Below are 17673 nucleotides of genomic sequence, written 5' to 3' on the forward strand. Positions count from 1 at the left end.
CTGCTCCTGCCCCCAGGCTCCAAACCTTCCACCGAGACCGCGCAGCAGCTCCCAGGAGACCCTGAGCGCAGGCTCGGCTCTGCACACGGGGTGCCGAGGGGCACGGACCGCCAGCACGTCCTGAGCGGGTCCCAGTGCACGGCGCCGCCCGGCTTGGAGCCTCCCCTCAGCAGCCTATCCACCCGCTCCTCCCCAAGCCCCCACCCCCCACTGCGGACTCTAGTCACCCGGGGACCCTGCTCTCCAGACGGGACGCAGCCCAGCACCCTGCGCCCAGCCACGTGCAGCTGGCTCCAGGCCGCGGGGCGGAGCCCGGGGAGGACAAGAAGGGCACTCTGTGGATTTCTGAAGACGCGGCGGTACCCGCAGGCCCTGTGGGGAACGCGGCCCCCCTTCCCCCAGGCACGCGGGAACACAGACGGTGGTGGCCCGGCCACCCGGTCCCAACTCTGCTGACTGTCTTGTTGGGAGGAAGACTGAGGAGCCCTTTGTCTCCTGGAGCTGCCCTCTCCGCACGGCCGCGAGTCTGCCCGCGTGGGTGCTGGGCCTGGGATGGCAGCCGGCCACATGCGTCCCCCACGCCCTGCTGCCTGTGGGCAGAGGAGCGCCACATGCCAGCACCCTGCCCAGGCTCCAGTGCTGGGCGAGGCCACGGTGCTCACAGCGAGCCCTGCAGGGCCACCTGCATCGCCAGCACCCACACCTGGCGGCCGCCAGCCACCACTGGCCATGCCCAGCTTTCCCCAGCACCTGGCCGCATCTGGACACACCGCTCCCTCTGCTGGGGGGAGGTGGCAAGTGCGATCTCAGCGTCCCTGTGGCCAGTGCTGGGGAGGCCGCGGTAAAAGGCACAGGACCACCAGGCGCTCACGGAGTGTCCCCACCCCCACCCTGGTCACTGGGCACCCACCTCCCAGCCTGCCCACGGCGTGGCAGGAGGGGTGAGGACGCAGCCCCCCGCCCGCCCCAGGACCAGGGGAAGGAGCAAGGCAGGGGCGTGGTCAGAGCAAATCGCAGCCTAGACATCAGCCTAAGACCCCAGAGGCAATCACAGCAACAACAAAAATAAATAAATGGGGCCTGATCTAATGAAATGCTTCTGCACAGCCAAGGAAACTACCACTAGAGCGAACAGACAATCTACAGAATGGGAGAAAGTATTTGCATGTTACATATCCAATAAAGGCTGATAACCAGAATCTATACAGAACTCTGGAAAATCAGTAAGAAAAAATCAAACAACCCCATTAAAAAGCAGGGAAAGCACATGAACAGAAACTTTTCAAAAAAAGACAGACTAATGACCAAGAAATGTATGAAAAAATGCTCAACATCTCTAATCATCAGGGAAATGCAAACCAAAACCACAGTGAGATATCATTTAACTTCAGTGAGAATGGCTTAAATCAGAGTCCCAAAACAATAAACGTTGGCATGGATGTGGAGAGATAGGAACACTCATACACTGCTAGTGGGACTGCAAACTAGTACAAGCTTTGCGGAAAGTAATATGGAGATACCTCAAACAATTAAAAGCCAACTTACCATTTAATCCAGCAATCCCACTACTGGACATCTACCCAAAGGAAATAAAGACATTCTATAATAAAAACATCTACATTCAAATGTTTATAGCAGCACAATTCGCAACTGCAAAGATGTGGAAACAACCCAAGGGCCCACCAATACGTAAGTGGATTAATAAAACATAGTATATGTACACCATGGAGTTCTGCTCAGCCACAAAAAAACAATGGTGATCTAGCACCTTGCATTATCCTGGATGGAGCTGGAGCCCATTCTACTAAGTGAGGTCTCGCAAGAATGGAAAACAAGCACCACATGCACTCACCATCAAACTGGCACTGACTGACCAACACTTAAGTGCACATATGCAAGTAACAGGCACCGGGCGTCGGCAGGAGGGAGGGGAGGAAGGACGGCATATCCACAGCCAATGGGTGTGTGGTGCACTGACTGGGGACCGGCACGTCCCTAGCTATGATTCAAATGCTGCGAAGGCAACACATGTAACCTTAATGTGTGCACCCCATAGTATTTTGAAATAAAAAAAAAAAAACCTTAAGGAAATCAAAGGTGTCCCTGTACGTGCAGCGACAGAAACACTGATTACCTGGTGAGCAGGGATTTGAAAATCTGGACAGACCCTGAGAAACAGTGACATGGATCCTTGCATTTAAGACCTCACTTGTCTTCGGAGGACACGAGGGATGCCCATTATCCTTAATGCAGGCACTGCCACACTAGGAAAAAAAGTTTTCCTTGGGACCGTGGTGTTTTATTATGAAAACAGAATAAAAACTTCAAAACAAAATGATCCTAATTTAACAAAAAATTTGTTATTGACTTCTATTCATTTAATCTGTGTATTTAAAATTAAATTGTCAATATTAATTCTAACAATAAGAACATCAACAAGGTTTTCACAAATCCACTGTAGGGTTTTTGCCCAGGTTTTGCTTCTCGAGGCCCCAGGCTCAAAACCAGCGTGAGTTAAATACAACTCACGTGGCAATTAACATGTTAAATGTAAGTCTCACATTTTAAACAAATCAATAATAGATAAACAGACTAGAAACTAGATTTCTTGGAGTAGGTGATAAAGAAAACAAGGCCAGGCATGCTGGCTCACGCCTGTAATCCTAACACTCTGGGAGGCCAAGGTGGGCAGATCACTCAAGGTCAGGAGTTTGAGACCAGCCTGAGCAACAGCGAGACTCCATCTCTACTAAAAATAGAAAGAAATTAAGCAGCCAACTAAAAATATATAGAAAAAATTAGCCAAGCATGGTGGCACACACCTGTGGTCCCAGCTAGTGGGGAGGCTGAGGCAGGAGGATTGCTTGAGCCCAGGAGTTTGAGGTTGCTGTGAGCTAGGCTGACGCCACAGCACTCTAGCCCAGACAACAGGGTGAGACTGTCTCAAAAAAAAAGGAAAACTAAATCAATCTTGATCAATCCTTAGTTTCCAATGAGGAAATGACATGAGACAGCAAGGAGAAAGCCTAACAAGGAGAACACGAAGTGACAAAAACAAATGCGAACACATGCGTCATCACGGCACTCGCCAGCCGAGCGCCAGCCCCGGATCCCACGGAGCCGCCCGCCAGAGCAGTGCAGAGCCTGCGGGCCCAGGGAGGCCGACACACACGGGCAGGGGCTGCATGGAGGTGGCCCGGAGACGACGGGAACACGCTCTGCAGGACTCGAGGTGACCACCAGGACAGGACACCACAGGCAGATGCTTGCTGCCACCGTGGACCCGTGGGCTCAAGTTCAGCGCGTGGACGCACTGGAGCCTGCGAGGCACGTTTGCAGCCAGCTGGGAGAACGCGTGGGTGTGCCCTCCCCACACGGCCCTAACAAGGGGCTGCTCGGACCTCCCGGCTGTGCCCCTGCGAGAAGCCCTCTGAGTGGTTATGGGGCTCTGAAGGCCTCGTCACCAAGACCAGAAGGTCCCTGCCACTTGGCTAGCAGCACAGAGTCCTCGCTCTGCCGCACCGTGAGCCAGGAGTCCGAGCGTGCTAGAGAGTCCCAGAGCTACTGCAGGCCGAGCCCTGTGCCCCCACCACCAGCCAGTCTGGCCCAGCACGGCTCTGGCAGGGCCCGGAGCGGCAGGCCGGCCCCGGTTCCAGGGGCTTCTCGTCTAGGCGGGAGAGGAGAAGGTTGCCAGGCAGCAAATCTTCCAGCGCCGAGCCAGGCACACGGCCCGAGCCAGGCACATGGCCCGAGCCAGGCACACGGCCCGAGAGAGAAGCAGGAGAGGCGGCGGGGCCACGCCCACCTTGCTCCTGCACGTGCACGCTCCTCTCGCTCCTCAGCCACCACCTCTGCAGACACTGCGCCGGGGGCTGGCCGGCCAACCCCAGGGGCTCGTGACGTGCCCAGAAGCACGTGGGATGGTGGGCACGGGGCCACCTCCAGTAGGGTCTGCCCCGCCGGCCTCAGTCTCAGCACACTCCCCACCGCTCCCCTGACTCATGTCAACTCCACAGCAAGGTGGAGAAATTCAACTCACGCCCAGGAACGTTTTAATTCCCTGCTGCTATATTTCCCAACCGTTGACTCCGTATTCCGACGGCCCTCTTTCTAGGTCAGTAACACGCAAAACTGGGGCTGCCGGGATATGTTTCTCACTGAAAAAAGGAGACTCATCTTTACTCTTACAGGTAACTGGAAAAACACCAGAGAGGAAATCCACTAGAACTTTTCAAATGAGGCTGATCCAGCAGGTATTTCTTTTTCTTGTTAACACACAGGGCTTGGCTGGAGGTTCCAATCACGCTGCTGCCGCTGGGCCCCGAGCGTTCATCTCAACAGGAAGGAGCTGTCACACCCCAGCACCCCGGGACCAGCAGCAGAGGGAAGAGCACCCGCGCAGGGGAGCCGCGCGTCCTGCCCTGGCGACAGCAGCGCAGGGCTCCTACAGAGGCTTGGCGCTGGCAAGAACGTCGCTTTAAGTGGCCCCGGCGCCGGAGCAGAGCTGCCACCAGCGTCTGGAGAGCAGCCTCTGGGCCCTCGCTCTCCAGCTGGTGGTGGCAGCTGTCCCTGCGGTCACGTGCCAAGTGCCCCGCCTCAGGCCTCTGTGCGGCAGCGCCAGTCACACGGCTCCCCGGCGGCTGAGCCGTCCTCTCCTGAGGGCCGCGCTGAGCCTGGGAAGGCCGGGGCGGGGGTGTTTTCCACCAGGGCACTGTCGGGGGACGTGCTCTCCAGGAGGCAGAACACGCAAGAGTGAACGCGGGTAAGGACGGCGTCTCCGCGGGCTCCTCTCCGGCAAAGGACAGCCGGCCGCCTGGGAACGCCAGCCGCGTTGCTGACGCATGGGAGGCAGCCCCCACTCGCTCTCCCTCCCTCACACCCCCACAGGGACACACCCCATCACCGAGGCCAGGAGCCACCCCCTTCTCAGCGCGGGGATTCTCCCAGAGAACGAGCCTCGGCCTCACTCCCAGCACCTGGGCCACCTGGAGGTCAGGGGTTTTCTGCTGATACAGCCAAGACCGTGGGTGACCCCAACCAAACCACAGGGGGCCTGGGCCAGCGTGCCGGGGGCTCGGCTGTTGAGGGTGCCACCCCCTGGCTGGGAACGCCAGAAGCTGGAGGTCACACTCTTTGGCTATCACGTTACCAGTGAAAGAAACAGGGAAACCGTCGACCGTCTGCCAGGGCCACGCGGTGTTCTAAAACCCACAGGGCATACCCTTCCCCGCGGCCCTCTGCCCCCCAACACCTGTCCTGGCACGTGCAGGGAAGCAGGGCTGAGGCATGAGCCAGGCGCCCACCCGCCCCAGCACAGACCCTTGCCACCAGCACAATCAAACCTGACAGTGGCAGGAGAGCAAACCTGACCTCCATCCTCCAGTCACTACTTGCCGAAGGCCTGGGAAGCAAGTGGCTGGGGGAGGAGCTGCCCATGGGACCATGACCCCAGCCCAACCCCCTGGCCCAGTCCTGCAACCCCAGGGCCCAGGCAGTGAGCACAGCCTCCGAGCCACCCGCCAGGCCCTGAGGGGGCAGTCTGCAGCTGGCGCTGGCTCAGCCTGGACATAGCCCTCTGCTGCCACCTCAGGCTGTCACCACTGCCAGCCTCTGGGCCCCCCGGCCCTCCTCTGCGGAGCCTGCCCTCCATCCTCCTCGCCTCCCAGGGCTGGCTCTGTGCTGGGCAGCACCAGGCACCCAGAGTGTGGCCCCACGCCCGGCCGCCAGCTCTGCCCTAGGAGACACGCCCCTCCGCCCGGACGGCCCCCGCCTGCCCTGCGGCACTCCCTCCTTTGGGTTGCTCATCCCAAAGCAAACGCCCCCGGCAGAGTTCACCTCCTGCCTGGCAAGGCGCAACCTCACAGTGCCGTCCTCATGAACACACACCACGCTCTGCTCCGTTTCCTGCCGGGGCCGCGGGCGGGTGGAGGAGAGGCGAGCGCTGACGCTGGCGTGGTGCCATCTGCTCGCTCTCTACTCAACTTTCCAAGAGCGATAACCTTTAAGAGGGCACAGCAGACCAGACGCTCGGGTCCCGCACCCAGACCCGGGCAGGTCTTTGCAGCCGGAACTCCCGGCCCCCTCTGCCAGGGCGCACCCCAGGCCTGGGGCGGGTGGGGACAGGGGCCGCCAGCCGTGCAGAGGGGACTCATCGCGCACACCCCTGCGCTCGCACCGGGCAGCCCGAGGACGCGGAAGGGCCACCCACCCCCGTCCCGCCGGGAGCGTCTCCGGTTGGCAGCAGCAGGCCCTGTGCCCCGCTGGCCCCGCGGTGTCAAACCAGGAAACAGAAACGCGCTGGACACCCAGCAAGGCAGCGAGGGCCGCGAGGGGCTGGCCTGGCCGCGGGTCTCAGCCTCCAGCGAGACGGCTTACCACGGCGCGCTCGGGGCCACTTGGGAGCCGTGCTGCCCCCCAGCTGTGATGCCACCAGCGGGTGGAGAAGCCCCACCTGTCCGTGTCCAGAGCTCGCAGGCGATGCCGTGAGGCCCAGCGTGCCGCCTGTCCCTCGAGGCCCTGGAGACACCCACGCCCCTGAGCCAGGAACACAAGCGTGATGGGAAACGCCACCCGGTCCTTCTGCGTCTAAAACAGGGACGTCCTGGCCAGGTGTGACACAGCAAAAGAAAATGCCGCTGAGGCCTCCTGCGAGGTCAGCTGTGGTTATGAGGCTCAGACTGAACAAGAGGTGCCGGTGGTGTCCCCGGCTGTCCACGGGTCCCGGTCACCACTGTCCCGACACGGCTGTGGGCCCACAAAGGGGTGGGGTAAAGCAGCTGGGGGAAGAGGGACCTTTGGGGCCTTCTCGGCTCGCAGGGAAGCAGGTCTGCGAGGGGCGAGGGGGACTGAACGCGCGGCCACCCTGCGGCAGGCGCGGGTCCGGGGGCTGCGATCAGGCGCACGCTCAGCTGCTCAGTGGCAGCTGCTCACAGGCGCACGGCCGCAGAAACTGGAGACGCAGGCCCGGACCTGGCCCGAGCCCTGAGCCCCGTGAGGCCGTCTGAGCGCAAGCCCTCGGCCTGCCGAGGTTGCCCAAGGATGGAAGGGGGGGGTTGTGGGAGGAGGGCTGCACGGGGCTAAACCCCCCGGCCCCAGAAAGTGCTCCCAGCCCAGCCCACCCCGCGTCCCTAACAGGGGACCCGTCATCACCCAGCTGCCACCACGATGGACGTGCATGCCAGAAGAGAGCCTGTCGCAGGGACAGAACCCACTGCAGGCCAATGCAACCCCTCCCACACGCTGCCTGTCCCGGCCCCCACCACCGCCACTGACCCCTGCCCTCCCGACGACGGGCCCTCAGAGCTAGGCTACGGGGTCTCGGCACAGCCAGGTGCTGTCTGTGGCCAAGGGGTGCTGAGGAAAGGCAGGCTGGGGCCGTGGGGACGGGAGCAGTGGGGAAGGGGGCAGTGGCTGCTGGCCCCAAGCCGTGAGCACCTGCAGCGGGAAGGGTAGACCCACCCTTCTCAAGCAACCCCCACACCTGCTCCTGCTCCTCGTGGTCCCAGACCCCTCTGCTTAGGGACACCTCTACCCCAGGGGATCCGTCCCGGCCCAAACCATGCAGGAGACCCAGCCATGGCCCAAACATCCTGGGCACGACAGCAGGGGCCGGGCGCAGGAGCCCGGACGCCGGAGTTCCCAGAGCGTCTGCACCCCACCTGCAGGGCACAGGACAACGCCTTCCTCTGCGGCTGGGGTCCTGGGTGACGCTGACCAGCTTGAACACCGTCACTAGAAATGCAGCCGCGCAAGGCAGCGACGTCCTCCCATCCTCACAACCCTTTGCAGTCCGCTCTGGTCGAGCACACGTCAGCTCCAGCCCACCTCCAGGGCAGAGGGGAGCTCAGCTTCTAAATCCGTTCACATGCTATTTTTAGGGCCCTCTCCCGGTGCCACTTGCAAGCAGTCCACCGAAGCCGACCAGGAGCTCACACAGCCCACCGTGGAAAGGCCACGTTGCCCCGTCTCTCCTGAGTGCCAGCTGCCATGGCAACTGAGTGAGCCGGCTCCCAGGAGACCAGCAGCATGGGGGCAGTGTCAGGAACACCGGACCAGCAAGCCGGACCCAGCCCACCGCCCGGGGAGGTGTCGACCCAGCTGCCAGGGCCCGGGCGGAAGCACAGTGCAGGGCACAGACTCCCATCCCGCCACCACCAGCCCGCACGCACCCACGCACCCACCTCTGCGAGGGCTACTGCGGCCACGCTGCATGACACTCAGGCTCCCAAAGGGCCCACGACCCTCCCGAGCTGACACTGCTCTGCTGCCTCCATACTCCCTCCCCAGGGTCCGGCAAGACCCCGGTCATCAAGACGACCGCAGACCCGCTCTCTGGAACAGCCTCGGCCCCTGCCAGCTGCACCCACAGACTCCCTGCTGAGCACAGGCTGCTGCTCCGGGGCCATGCGAGGCCTGCCCAGCCGCTGCTCTCCACCGACACCGCCCTGCACGCCTGCAGACGTGAGCGTCCCGGGGAGCGTGTCCAGCCAGGGCCCCAGAGGTGGGAGGAGAGCACGGGGCAGAGGCAACACCTGCAGAGAGAGCAGCTGAGAACGTCCCAGCAAATCATGGATCCCAAAGCCAGAGTCCATGAACCCCCAGCTCGGGTACTCACAAGCGGAACCTGCACCCGGACAGGCCGGCACACAGGCAGCCGACCACAGAGCCACCCAGGCCTCCTTCAAACGTGTCACAACCGCTGGCTGCTGACTTCTCAACAGCAAGACCGGAAGCCAAAGTCGGCAGAGCTATGCCTTCGACGTGCGGAGAGGGGAGCACGCCACCACGGAGGGCTGCGACCAGCAAACACCTTTCAAGAACAAGGCCAAGGCTGGGCAGGTGGCTCACGCCTGTAATCCTAGCACTCTGGGAAGCCGAGGCGGGTGGATTGCTCGAGGTCAGGAGTTCAAGTCCAGCCTGAGCAAGAGCGAGACCCCCGTCTCTACTATAAATAGAAACAAATTAGCTGGACAACTAATATATATAGAAAAAATCAGCCAGGCACGGTGGTGCATGCCTGTAGTCCCAGCTACTCAGGAGGCTGAGGCAGGAGGATCGCTTGAGCCCAGGAGTTTGAGGTTGCTGTGAGCTAGGCTGACGCCACGGCACTCACTCTAGCCTGGGCAACAAAGTGAGACTCTGTCTCAAAAAAAAAAAAGAACGAGAGCAAACAAAACACTCTGAAACAGACAGGGCCGCTGCCAGCGAGCAGATCCTCACCACAGGGAATCCTGAGGATCTTTCCGACAGAAGGAGGAAAATGATTCTCAATTCTGAGATGCAAGAAGAATGAAGAACAGAAAAAGTAGTGAGTTTTGAAGCTAATCAAATGGTAAGAGAATAGAATAATAACAATATCTTGTAGGCTTAAAAAGACAGTGACTAAAATACACAATAACAAAGCACATGAATATGGAAGGATTGGAGTAGAATAAAAGGCTAAAGGCCCACAGGGCTCAGGAGGAGAGTTAGACATAATTAACGATAAAACATGACAACAAGTGTGCACGTTAAAATGTACAGGGTGACCACTAAAGAAATAAAAGTGGTGATAAATGTCACCACTTATAAAGGGGAAAAACAAAATAAGGAAAAAATTAGCCAGGCATGCGTGCCATAAGCCTATAGTCCCAGCTACTGGGGAGGCTGAGGCAGGAGGATACCTGAGCCCAGGAGTTGGAGGCTGCAGTGAGCTGTGATGACGCCACTGCACTCCAGCCTGGGAGAGACAGAGTGAGACCTTGTCTCTAAAAAAAAAAAAATAGGAAGAAATATAGGACAATAAAAAGCACAAAAATAGTATGCATAAATCCAAACATCAGCAATTTCAACAAAGGCAACTACAAATAGAATGGATATTCCACTTAAAAAAACAAAGACAGGCGGATGGAATGAAAACAAAATCTAGATATGTGCCGAATAACCAGACGCATCTCGTGTGTGAGGACAGAAATGTTTGAAGGGAAGAAGGCAGAAAAATATATAACAGGCAAATACTATCCAAAAGCTACACTGTCATCAAAGTCAATACTAAGATAAAAAGCATTACTACACAAAAAAATAGCCACACAGGAGGTTGAAAATATGTAGAAGTTGTTAAAATTCTAAACATGTAGGTACCTAATAACATAGCCCCAAAATGTATAAAGCAGAAACTGACAAAACCACAAGAGAAATAAACAAATCTACCCCTAGATTAGAAGATTTTAACATACTTCTCAAGTAGACAGAAAGGAAAAAAGATTTGAAGACCACAATAAACCACCTTGAGCTAAGGGACAGATATCAAACACCATCAACTGCCAAACACATGTTCCTTTCAAGTGCAAACAGAAAACCTCATCAAGTGCCATACAACAAGCTGCAAAAAATGTTAAGGACGTGGTGTTGTGGTGTCACACTGGCCACCTTTTCTGACTACAACATAATGAAATTAGAAATGAATAATGGGGAAAAAAAGAGAAGAAAATAATTGACAGTGAAAAAATAACTAGAAAAATATGTTTAGGCCGGGCGCGGTGGCTCACGCCTGTAATCCTAGCTCTCTGGGAGGCCGAGGCGGGCGGATTGCTAGAGGTCAGGAGTTCAAAACCAGCCTGAGCAACAGCGAGACCCCGTCTCTACTATAAATAGAAAGAAATTAATTGGCCAACTGATATATATATATAAAAAATTAGCTGGGCATGGTGGCGCATGCCTGTAGTCCCAGCTACTTGGGAGGCTGAGGCAGAAGGATCGCTCGAGCCCAGGAGTTTGAGGTTGCTGTGAGCTAGGCTGACGCCACGGCACTCACTCTAGCCTGGACAACAAAGCGAGACTCTGTCTCAAAAAAAAAAAAAAAAAAAAAAATGTTTATATATTAAGAAACTTAAAAACATTGCATAAGTTTAAAGAAGCAACAATAAAAAATTTAAAAATATCACTGAATGACACTACATATAAAAGCTTGCGAAATGCAGATAAAGCACCACTTAGAAGAAAATCTGCAGCTATTAATGCTTGCATGAAAGGAAAGAAGGGAAAAATAACGAGCTACGTATTTATCTTAAGAAATTAGAAAAAGAACAGCAAAATAAACCCAAGGAGTGCAAATGGAAGAAAACAAAGAACGAATATTCATTTTCAAAAACTGCCGAACCCTTGGAGGTGGAGAGCAGAATGTCAGATAGCTGATGCTGGGAGTGTGGGCAGGTGGGGCTTGAGGAGAGGGTGGTCAGGGTACAAACGTGCAGGTAGGTAGTTCTCATGCCTGATAGCGGGGAAGGGCGACTGTAGTTAGCAACAGTGCCTCGTCTATTTCTCAGTAGCTGGAAGAGACAAGTGGAAATGTTACCAACACGTGGGAATGGTTAAGTACTGCAGGGGAAGGATTCCCCAAATACCGACTTGTTTACACATTCTATACAGGCAACATTTTAAAAAAGTGATACCTAATATTTCACATCACATGTACCCCACAAATATATAAATTATTAGGAATCAATTTTTAAACACCATTGACCCCCTGGGAGAGACAGACAACGACAAGGCCTGTCTATACACACAAATGGTCAATATGAGGAATCGAAAGGGGACAGCACTACAGAGCTCAGATTTTTTTTAAATGAAAGAATATTATAAAAAATTTTATGCTGGCTGGGCACAGTGGCTCACGCCTGTAATCCTAGCACTCTGGGAGGCTGAGGCGGGCGGATTGCTCAAGGTCAGGAGTTCAAAACCAGCCTGAGCAAGAGCGAGACCCCGTCTCTACTATAAATAGAAAGAAATTAATTGGCCAACTAAAAATATATAGAAAATATTAGCTGGGCATGGTGGCGCATACCTGTAGTCCCAGCTACTCGGGAGGCTGAGGCAGGAGGATCGCTTGAGCCCAGGAATTTGAGGGTGCTGTGAGCTAGGCTGATGCCATGGCACTCACTCGAGCCTGGGCAACAAAACGAGACTCTGTCTCAAAAAAAAAACAACAAAAAAAAAAACTTTATGCCAATAAACTTGAAACTCTGGATGAAATGGACAAATTTTCAGAAAAATATAACTTTCCAAAAATAACTGAAAGACAGGGGTATTGTCTTTCAACCATTAAAGAAATTCAACTTTCCACAAAGAAATTCCAAGGCCAGGTTATTTTACAGGTGAATTCTCCCCAATATTCAAGGAACAAACAATCCCCATTTCTCACGAGCTATGCCACGATACAGCAAAGGGGGCACAGCGCCCGACGCACCTGATCCGGGCATCCGAGCACCGCAGTCCGACCAGGGCGTGCAAGGGAGGAAGATCGGGGGCCCGAGACACCGACACAAAAGTCCTAAACAAGGTACTGATAACCCAAACCCACCAATGTACAGAAAGGGCCACACCAGAGGACCAAGCTGGTATTTTTCCAAGAAGAGATGGTTAATGTTTGCAAATCAATTTATGTAAATTATCACACTAGCAATGGAAGGAGAATCACATAATGCTCTTAATAAAAGCTTCCCATTATATTCAACACCCACTAATAACTTTTTTAAAAAGTCTTAGCAAGCCATGAATAGGATGGGATTTTTTGACTTCATTAAGTGTACCTACAGAAAGTTGCAGCACACATTGTACATGATGGTGAAACTGAAAATTTTCCTTAAGGTCAGAACAAAACAAGGGTATCCACACAACTACTTCTAGTCAACCTTGTACTTTGATGGTCGGCAAGGCAAGAAAAAAAGGCATGTAGAAAGAGACACATTTGTCATTTTCGAAAGATAAAAATATACACTTAGAAAAATGCAAAAAAAAAAATCTATAGATAAGCTGTTAGGTTAAAAAATAGTAAAATTACTAGCTTCAAAAATCAACTGAATTTCTATACTGCATAACAAACATAATGAAAAGATGACTTTTACTATGACATCTAAAATGCAAACATCTAGGAATAAAACCACATACCAGGAAGAAATGTTCATAATCTGTGTATCTGACAAAAGACATCCACCTAAACTGCATAAATAATTCCCACAACTTGGCCAGGTACAGCGGCTCATGCCTGTAGTCTCAGCACTTTGGGGAGGCCGAAGTGGAAGGATCCCCTGAGGCCAGGAGTTCGACACCAGCCTGAGTAACACAGCAAGATCTCACCTCTACCAAAAATTTTTAAATATTAGCCGGGTGTGGTGGCGCATGCCTGTAGTCCCAGCTACTCAGGAGGCTGGGGCAGGAGGATCACGTGAGCTCAGGAATTGGAGGCTGCAGTGAGCTGTAATGACGCCACTGCACTCTAGCCTGGGGGACAGAGCGAGATTCTGTCTCAAAAATATAAATAAATAAATAAATACATACATACATACATAAAATTCCCACAAATCCACAAGAAGAAGACAGTAGCCAATTAAAAAACTAGACCTGACCAATGCTCCATGAAAATAAAGGAATAACCAATAAGCACATGAGAAACCAATAAGCACATCCTCAACACCCCAGGTAAATACAGAGTAAAACCCTAAGGGAAAACCATCACACAGCTGTCAGCATGGCTAAAATGGGAAAAAAAACAAAACAAAAAACCCAGATAATACAGAACGCCACTCAAAACAGCCGGTGGGAGAGGAGGACAGTGCCACTGCTTCAGAACCTGGCAGTTTCTTACCCAGGTGAACAAACGCACACCTCCCCTATGGCCAGTTCTTACCAAAGAGCAGTGAAAACACGTGTCCACCAAAAGCCCTGTGCAGGAAAGGTCAAAGCAGCTGCAAACACACTAACCCCAAACTGGGAAGAACCCAGATGCCCACCGGCAGGAGCAGGTTAGACAAGGTGCGGTCTGTTCTCATAAGGGAATATCACGCAACAGTCGAAGGAAAGAACTACTGACAACGCAGCGCACAGGCGGGTCGCACACGCACTGAGCAGCATGTTCCAGAACCGTGATGGGGAGGCGGCAACCACAGGACTGACTGGGGAGGTACCCGGGGCCCTCAGGTGAGCCAAGGACCAGGGTTTGTGGAGGTGAATATGCCAATAAGTGATAAGCATGAGAAAAGGCCTCAAAGAATTTAAAATTGAATTAACCACCTTCAGTAGGAAAAATAAATCAAGTGGGAGGTACAAGGGCCCCAGATGGCCAAGTCCCTGCTAGAGAGCGGGCAGGGGCCTGCTCCGTGGCGGGCGCCCAGGAGGAAGCTCTGGGAATCCCGGCAGCGGGGCGCAGACGGACGGGGCAGAGGCGGGTGCTGACCCCTGCCCTGTGGACACTGCCCGACGACCCACCGCAGCGGCCTGCCGAGGAGAAGTGCTGCTGGGGACAGCGTGGGCCCACGGGTGCTGCAAGGGAACCAGGACGCCGGGCCACCCTCACCTGACAGCCCAGTGCGCCGGCACAAGGCTCCTGGGGCCAGAGACCTCTCCCACCACCTCCAAGGAAGGAAGGCGAACTGAAACAAGAGCAACGCCAGAGCCCACGATCGATGAGAGTGCACCGGGCTGACATTGCGAGTGCATCAGAAGCCGGCGCAGGGAGCGCGAGACGCTCGTCACTGCGAGAGGGCATTTGCAACACATTTAGCCAAAAAAGGATCACTGTCCCTAAAGAAACTGCTGAGACTCAAGCAGAAAGAAAAGGAAAAGTTGGCAGAAGAAATGAACAGGAATGTCACTGATGAGGAAGTACAAATGGCCTAAATTAGTAATCAGAGAAACTCAAATTAAAACCGTAATACCATTTCACACCCACTGCATTGGCAAAAACTGAAAGTCAGACAAGTGCTGGCAAAAACGCGAAGCAATGGAGACTCACATCCCCGCTGGTGGGGGCTGGAGTTGGCACAACCACTCCGGGAAACTGCCCAGTAGTACGCTGCGTGCATACCTCACACCCCTAAATCCTGCTCCCTGGGGCACGTGCTCAAGACTCGCCCTGCCCGTCCGCAGGGAGAGGCTCGCGCAGAGGACGGGTACAGAACGTCTACAGCAGCACGTTCGTAACCAGCCAGAAACTGGAGGCAGGCCAAGGCCCCTTGACAGAAGCAGGGATGCACCAGGGACACCTCGGAGCGGCGAACACGCCCACAGCCGTCAGCACAGACGCGGCTCGGAAACTGAAAGACTCGGCAAAAGCAAGAAGTAGGAATGACCACAGGGAGAAGGGAATCTTTTGTGTAAAGTCCTCAAATGAGGAAACCTAAGTCACAAGGTGCATGTACGGGTGGCCCAGGCATAAAGCAAGGCTGGAGAGGACAGGTACGGGCAGGAGTCCATAACAGACCTGCACCTGCCCACTCCCAGCTGCTCCCCAGCCCCTCGGCCGTCAGCTCCCCACCTGCTGTCCTCCTGCCTCGCCCTTGCTCCCATACCCGGTCCAGGCCAGAGCCCCAGAACACTCAGGACCCAGTGCTGCCCTGCCTCCACACCCGTCTCCTCAAGTCATCTCCGCACAGACACAGAGTGGGCTTTCCAGACCCTCCTAGAACAGAGCTCAGCTCCAGAGCACGGCTGAGAAGGCCCCTAGCCCCTCCTGCCACACTTCCCCACCTCCCTGGGGTCAAAAGACTTCTGTGTTCATTTGGAGAGCCCCAGGAGGCTTCTGAGGAGCTGCAGCAAGGGCAGGCTATGCTCTATGCTGACTGTGGGGTGCTGGGGGCAAGCACGGGCTGGGGGACAGCTGACAGCCAGCACAGGGTCTGGGCTAGGGGTGATGGCAGTGAGGAGCCAGGAGCGCAGTCAGGAGGGGCCAGGGGTGCAGCATGACCCCTGGGTGTGGGGCCTGATGCAGGGGCAAGCGCCAAGACCAGGAAAAGAAAGGGGGCCGGGCCTGGGGAGACACTCCCAAGTTGAGCCCCAGAGACGTCCCAGAAGAGATGCAAGTAGGCAAAGTCAGGAGTCCCCGGCCCCAGAACTCGGGCTAATGCTGACCCTCGGGTTTCATGGGGACAGTGAGTCCTCCGGAAGGCCCTGCCAGCTGCAGGATTCATTCTGGTGCCCGTCCTTCCTGTCCACCCTGCAACAGCGCTGTGCTCCAGGAGGACAAGGCCCACCGTCCAGAGCCCTCTGCACCCCCAACACCTCACTCAGAAATACCTGTGAAAGGAGCCTCAGCGGAGTGTGAGGGCCCACCCCAAGCGGACTTGCAGGGAAACAGCTTAGCAGCAAGCCCTCTGCTCCCTCTGAGGTCCCCTCAGAGGCACTGCACCCCACTTCCTGCGCCTGGACAGCACTGCCCAGGTCCCTGTCAGGAGGACTACCTGCCCTCACATCTCCCCAGGGAGAGCTCTCGCCCTCACCTGCAGCCACCCCTCAGCCGGGCGCCTATTCCAGGGCCAGAACCTTGGGAGACAGTGCCTCCCCCTCCTTAGCCTGGGAGCTCCCCGAGCAGGAATCAAGTCGAGAAGAAATCACGAAAGTTTCAAGCAGAGCGGGATAAACGGGGAAGGTGCAAGTCTAAGGAGAGTTGGATGCCCACAGCTCTCACCAGCGCGGAAACCTTGCCACAGGTGACAGGTGCTCCCTCCCTGAACGGAGAGCAAGCGAGCCCTTGCAATGGCCAAACAGCAGGTCCCAAAGAACACAGCTGACTTAGGACACGTCTCTAGGTAACCAGGGCAGCTCCAGCCCCTTCAGACGGGACGCACACTCTGCAGTCGCGGCCCTAAGTTTGCCTGTCCCCGGGGAACCGTGAGCCCGAGGGCCATTCCCAGGCCGAGGGTTTGACAGCGCTGCTGGACACGACAGGAAACCTGCGGTACCCGGACGAGAGGAAACAGCCTGGTGCGCTCAGCCGGCGCCGCGGCAGGAGGCAGGTGCACAGGTGCATACACCGGGAGCGCAACGGAGCGCCTCGGGCACGGCCGGCCTGAGCCGCATCGCGTCCCCGAAAGCCCCGCACAGCCCTCCCGGCGGGGCCCGGGGCCCTCAGGCCACGCTCGCGGCCAGCGGCGGGGCTGGGCCGGCGGGGCGCGGGCGGCGGGGTCGGCCCGACGGTGGCCGCAGGCCCTCCCAGGCCCGACCGCCCGGCAGGTGCGGCGGACAAAGCGCGGCGGGCGCCGCCGTACCTGGGCACGCAGCTGGGGCTGGAGCCGTCCACCTCCCAGGTGGCGAACAGGTTCATGGGCACCGGCGTGTTGAGCGCGCCGGGCGCGCCGGGGAGGCCGAGGCGGCCCCGCTCGGCCATGGCGCCGGCCCCGCCGCTCCCTCGGGGCCTGGGGCTGCGGCGGGCCGCGGACGCGCGGGGCGGGCCGGGCGGAGGGCGGCGGCGCGGTCACATGGCTGCCGGGCGGCTGCGGGACGGGCCGGGCCGCGCGTCGGACAGGCCCGCGGGCGGCGACGAGCTGCGGCCGCTCCGCCCCGCCGGCCGCCCCGCCTGCCCGCGCCGCGCGCCCGCCCCCGCCCCCGCCCCGCGCCGGCGCCGCCGATTGGCCGTCAGGGAGCGCGCTCGCCGGCCCGGGCCAATCGCCGCCCGCGGGGCGGGGCGCGCGCCGGAAGTGAGGTCCGCGAGCCCCGGAGCGCCCCCGCCCGCCGCCCGGGAGCGCGCACCCGCGCCTGCGCACAGGCCCCGCCCGGCGCGCCCCGCCCCGCCCCGCGGGAGCGGCCAGGAGGGGCCCAGCGCAGCCGGGGTCCCCGGGGCTTGCCCCCGCGCTCCGCCCTGGACCCCGGGTCCCCGCGCACTCGGGGCGCTTCTGGTCAGCCCGCGGGTCCCGGCGCCGAGAC

The 17673-nt window shown here is 56.9% G+C and overlaps 1 protein-coding gene across 2 annotated transcripts in view; it reads right to left on the reverse strand.

The window, feature by feature from the left end:
• Positions 1-17199, reverse strand: part of PACS2 (phosphofurin acidic cluster sorting protein 2) — a 64259-nt gene extending 47060 nt beyond the window's left edge. Inside the window, exon 1 of one of the 2 annotated variants that reach the window (XM_012746465.3) lies at positions 17019-17199. In XM_012746465.3, the coding sequence (XP_012601919.3) occupies positions 17019-17137 (119 nt within the window). In that variant the 5' untranslated portion in view covers positions 17138-17199. The remainder of the gene's footprint in view (positions 1-17018) is intronic. The other variant, XM_020285657.2, reaches the window with a different exon arrangement.
• Positions 17200-17673: the final 474 nt, after the last annotated feature.

This window comes from Microcebus murinus, chromosome 6 (assembly GCF_040939455.1).
Source record: "Microcebus murinus isolate Inina chromosome 6, M.murinus_Inina_mat1.0, whole genome shotgun sequence".
Taxonomy (NCBI): Eukaryota; Metazoa; Chordata; class Mammalia; order Primates; family Cheirogaleidae; genus Microcebus; species Microcebus murinus.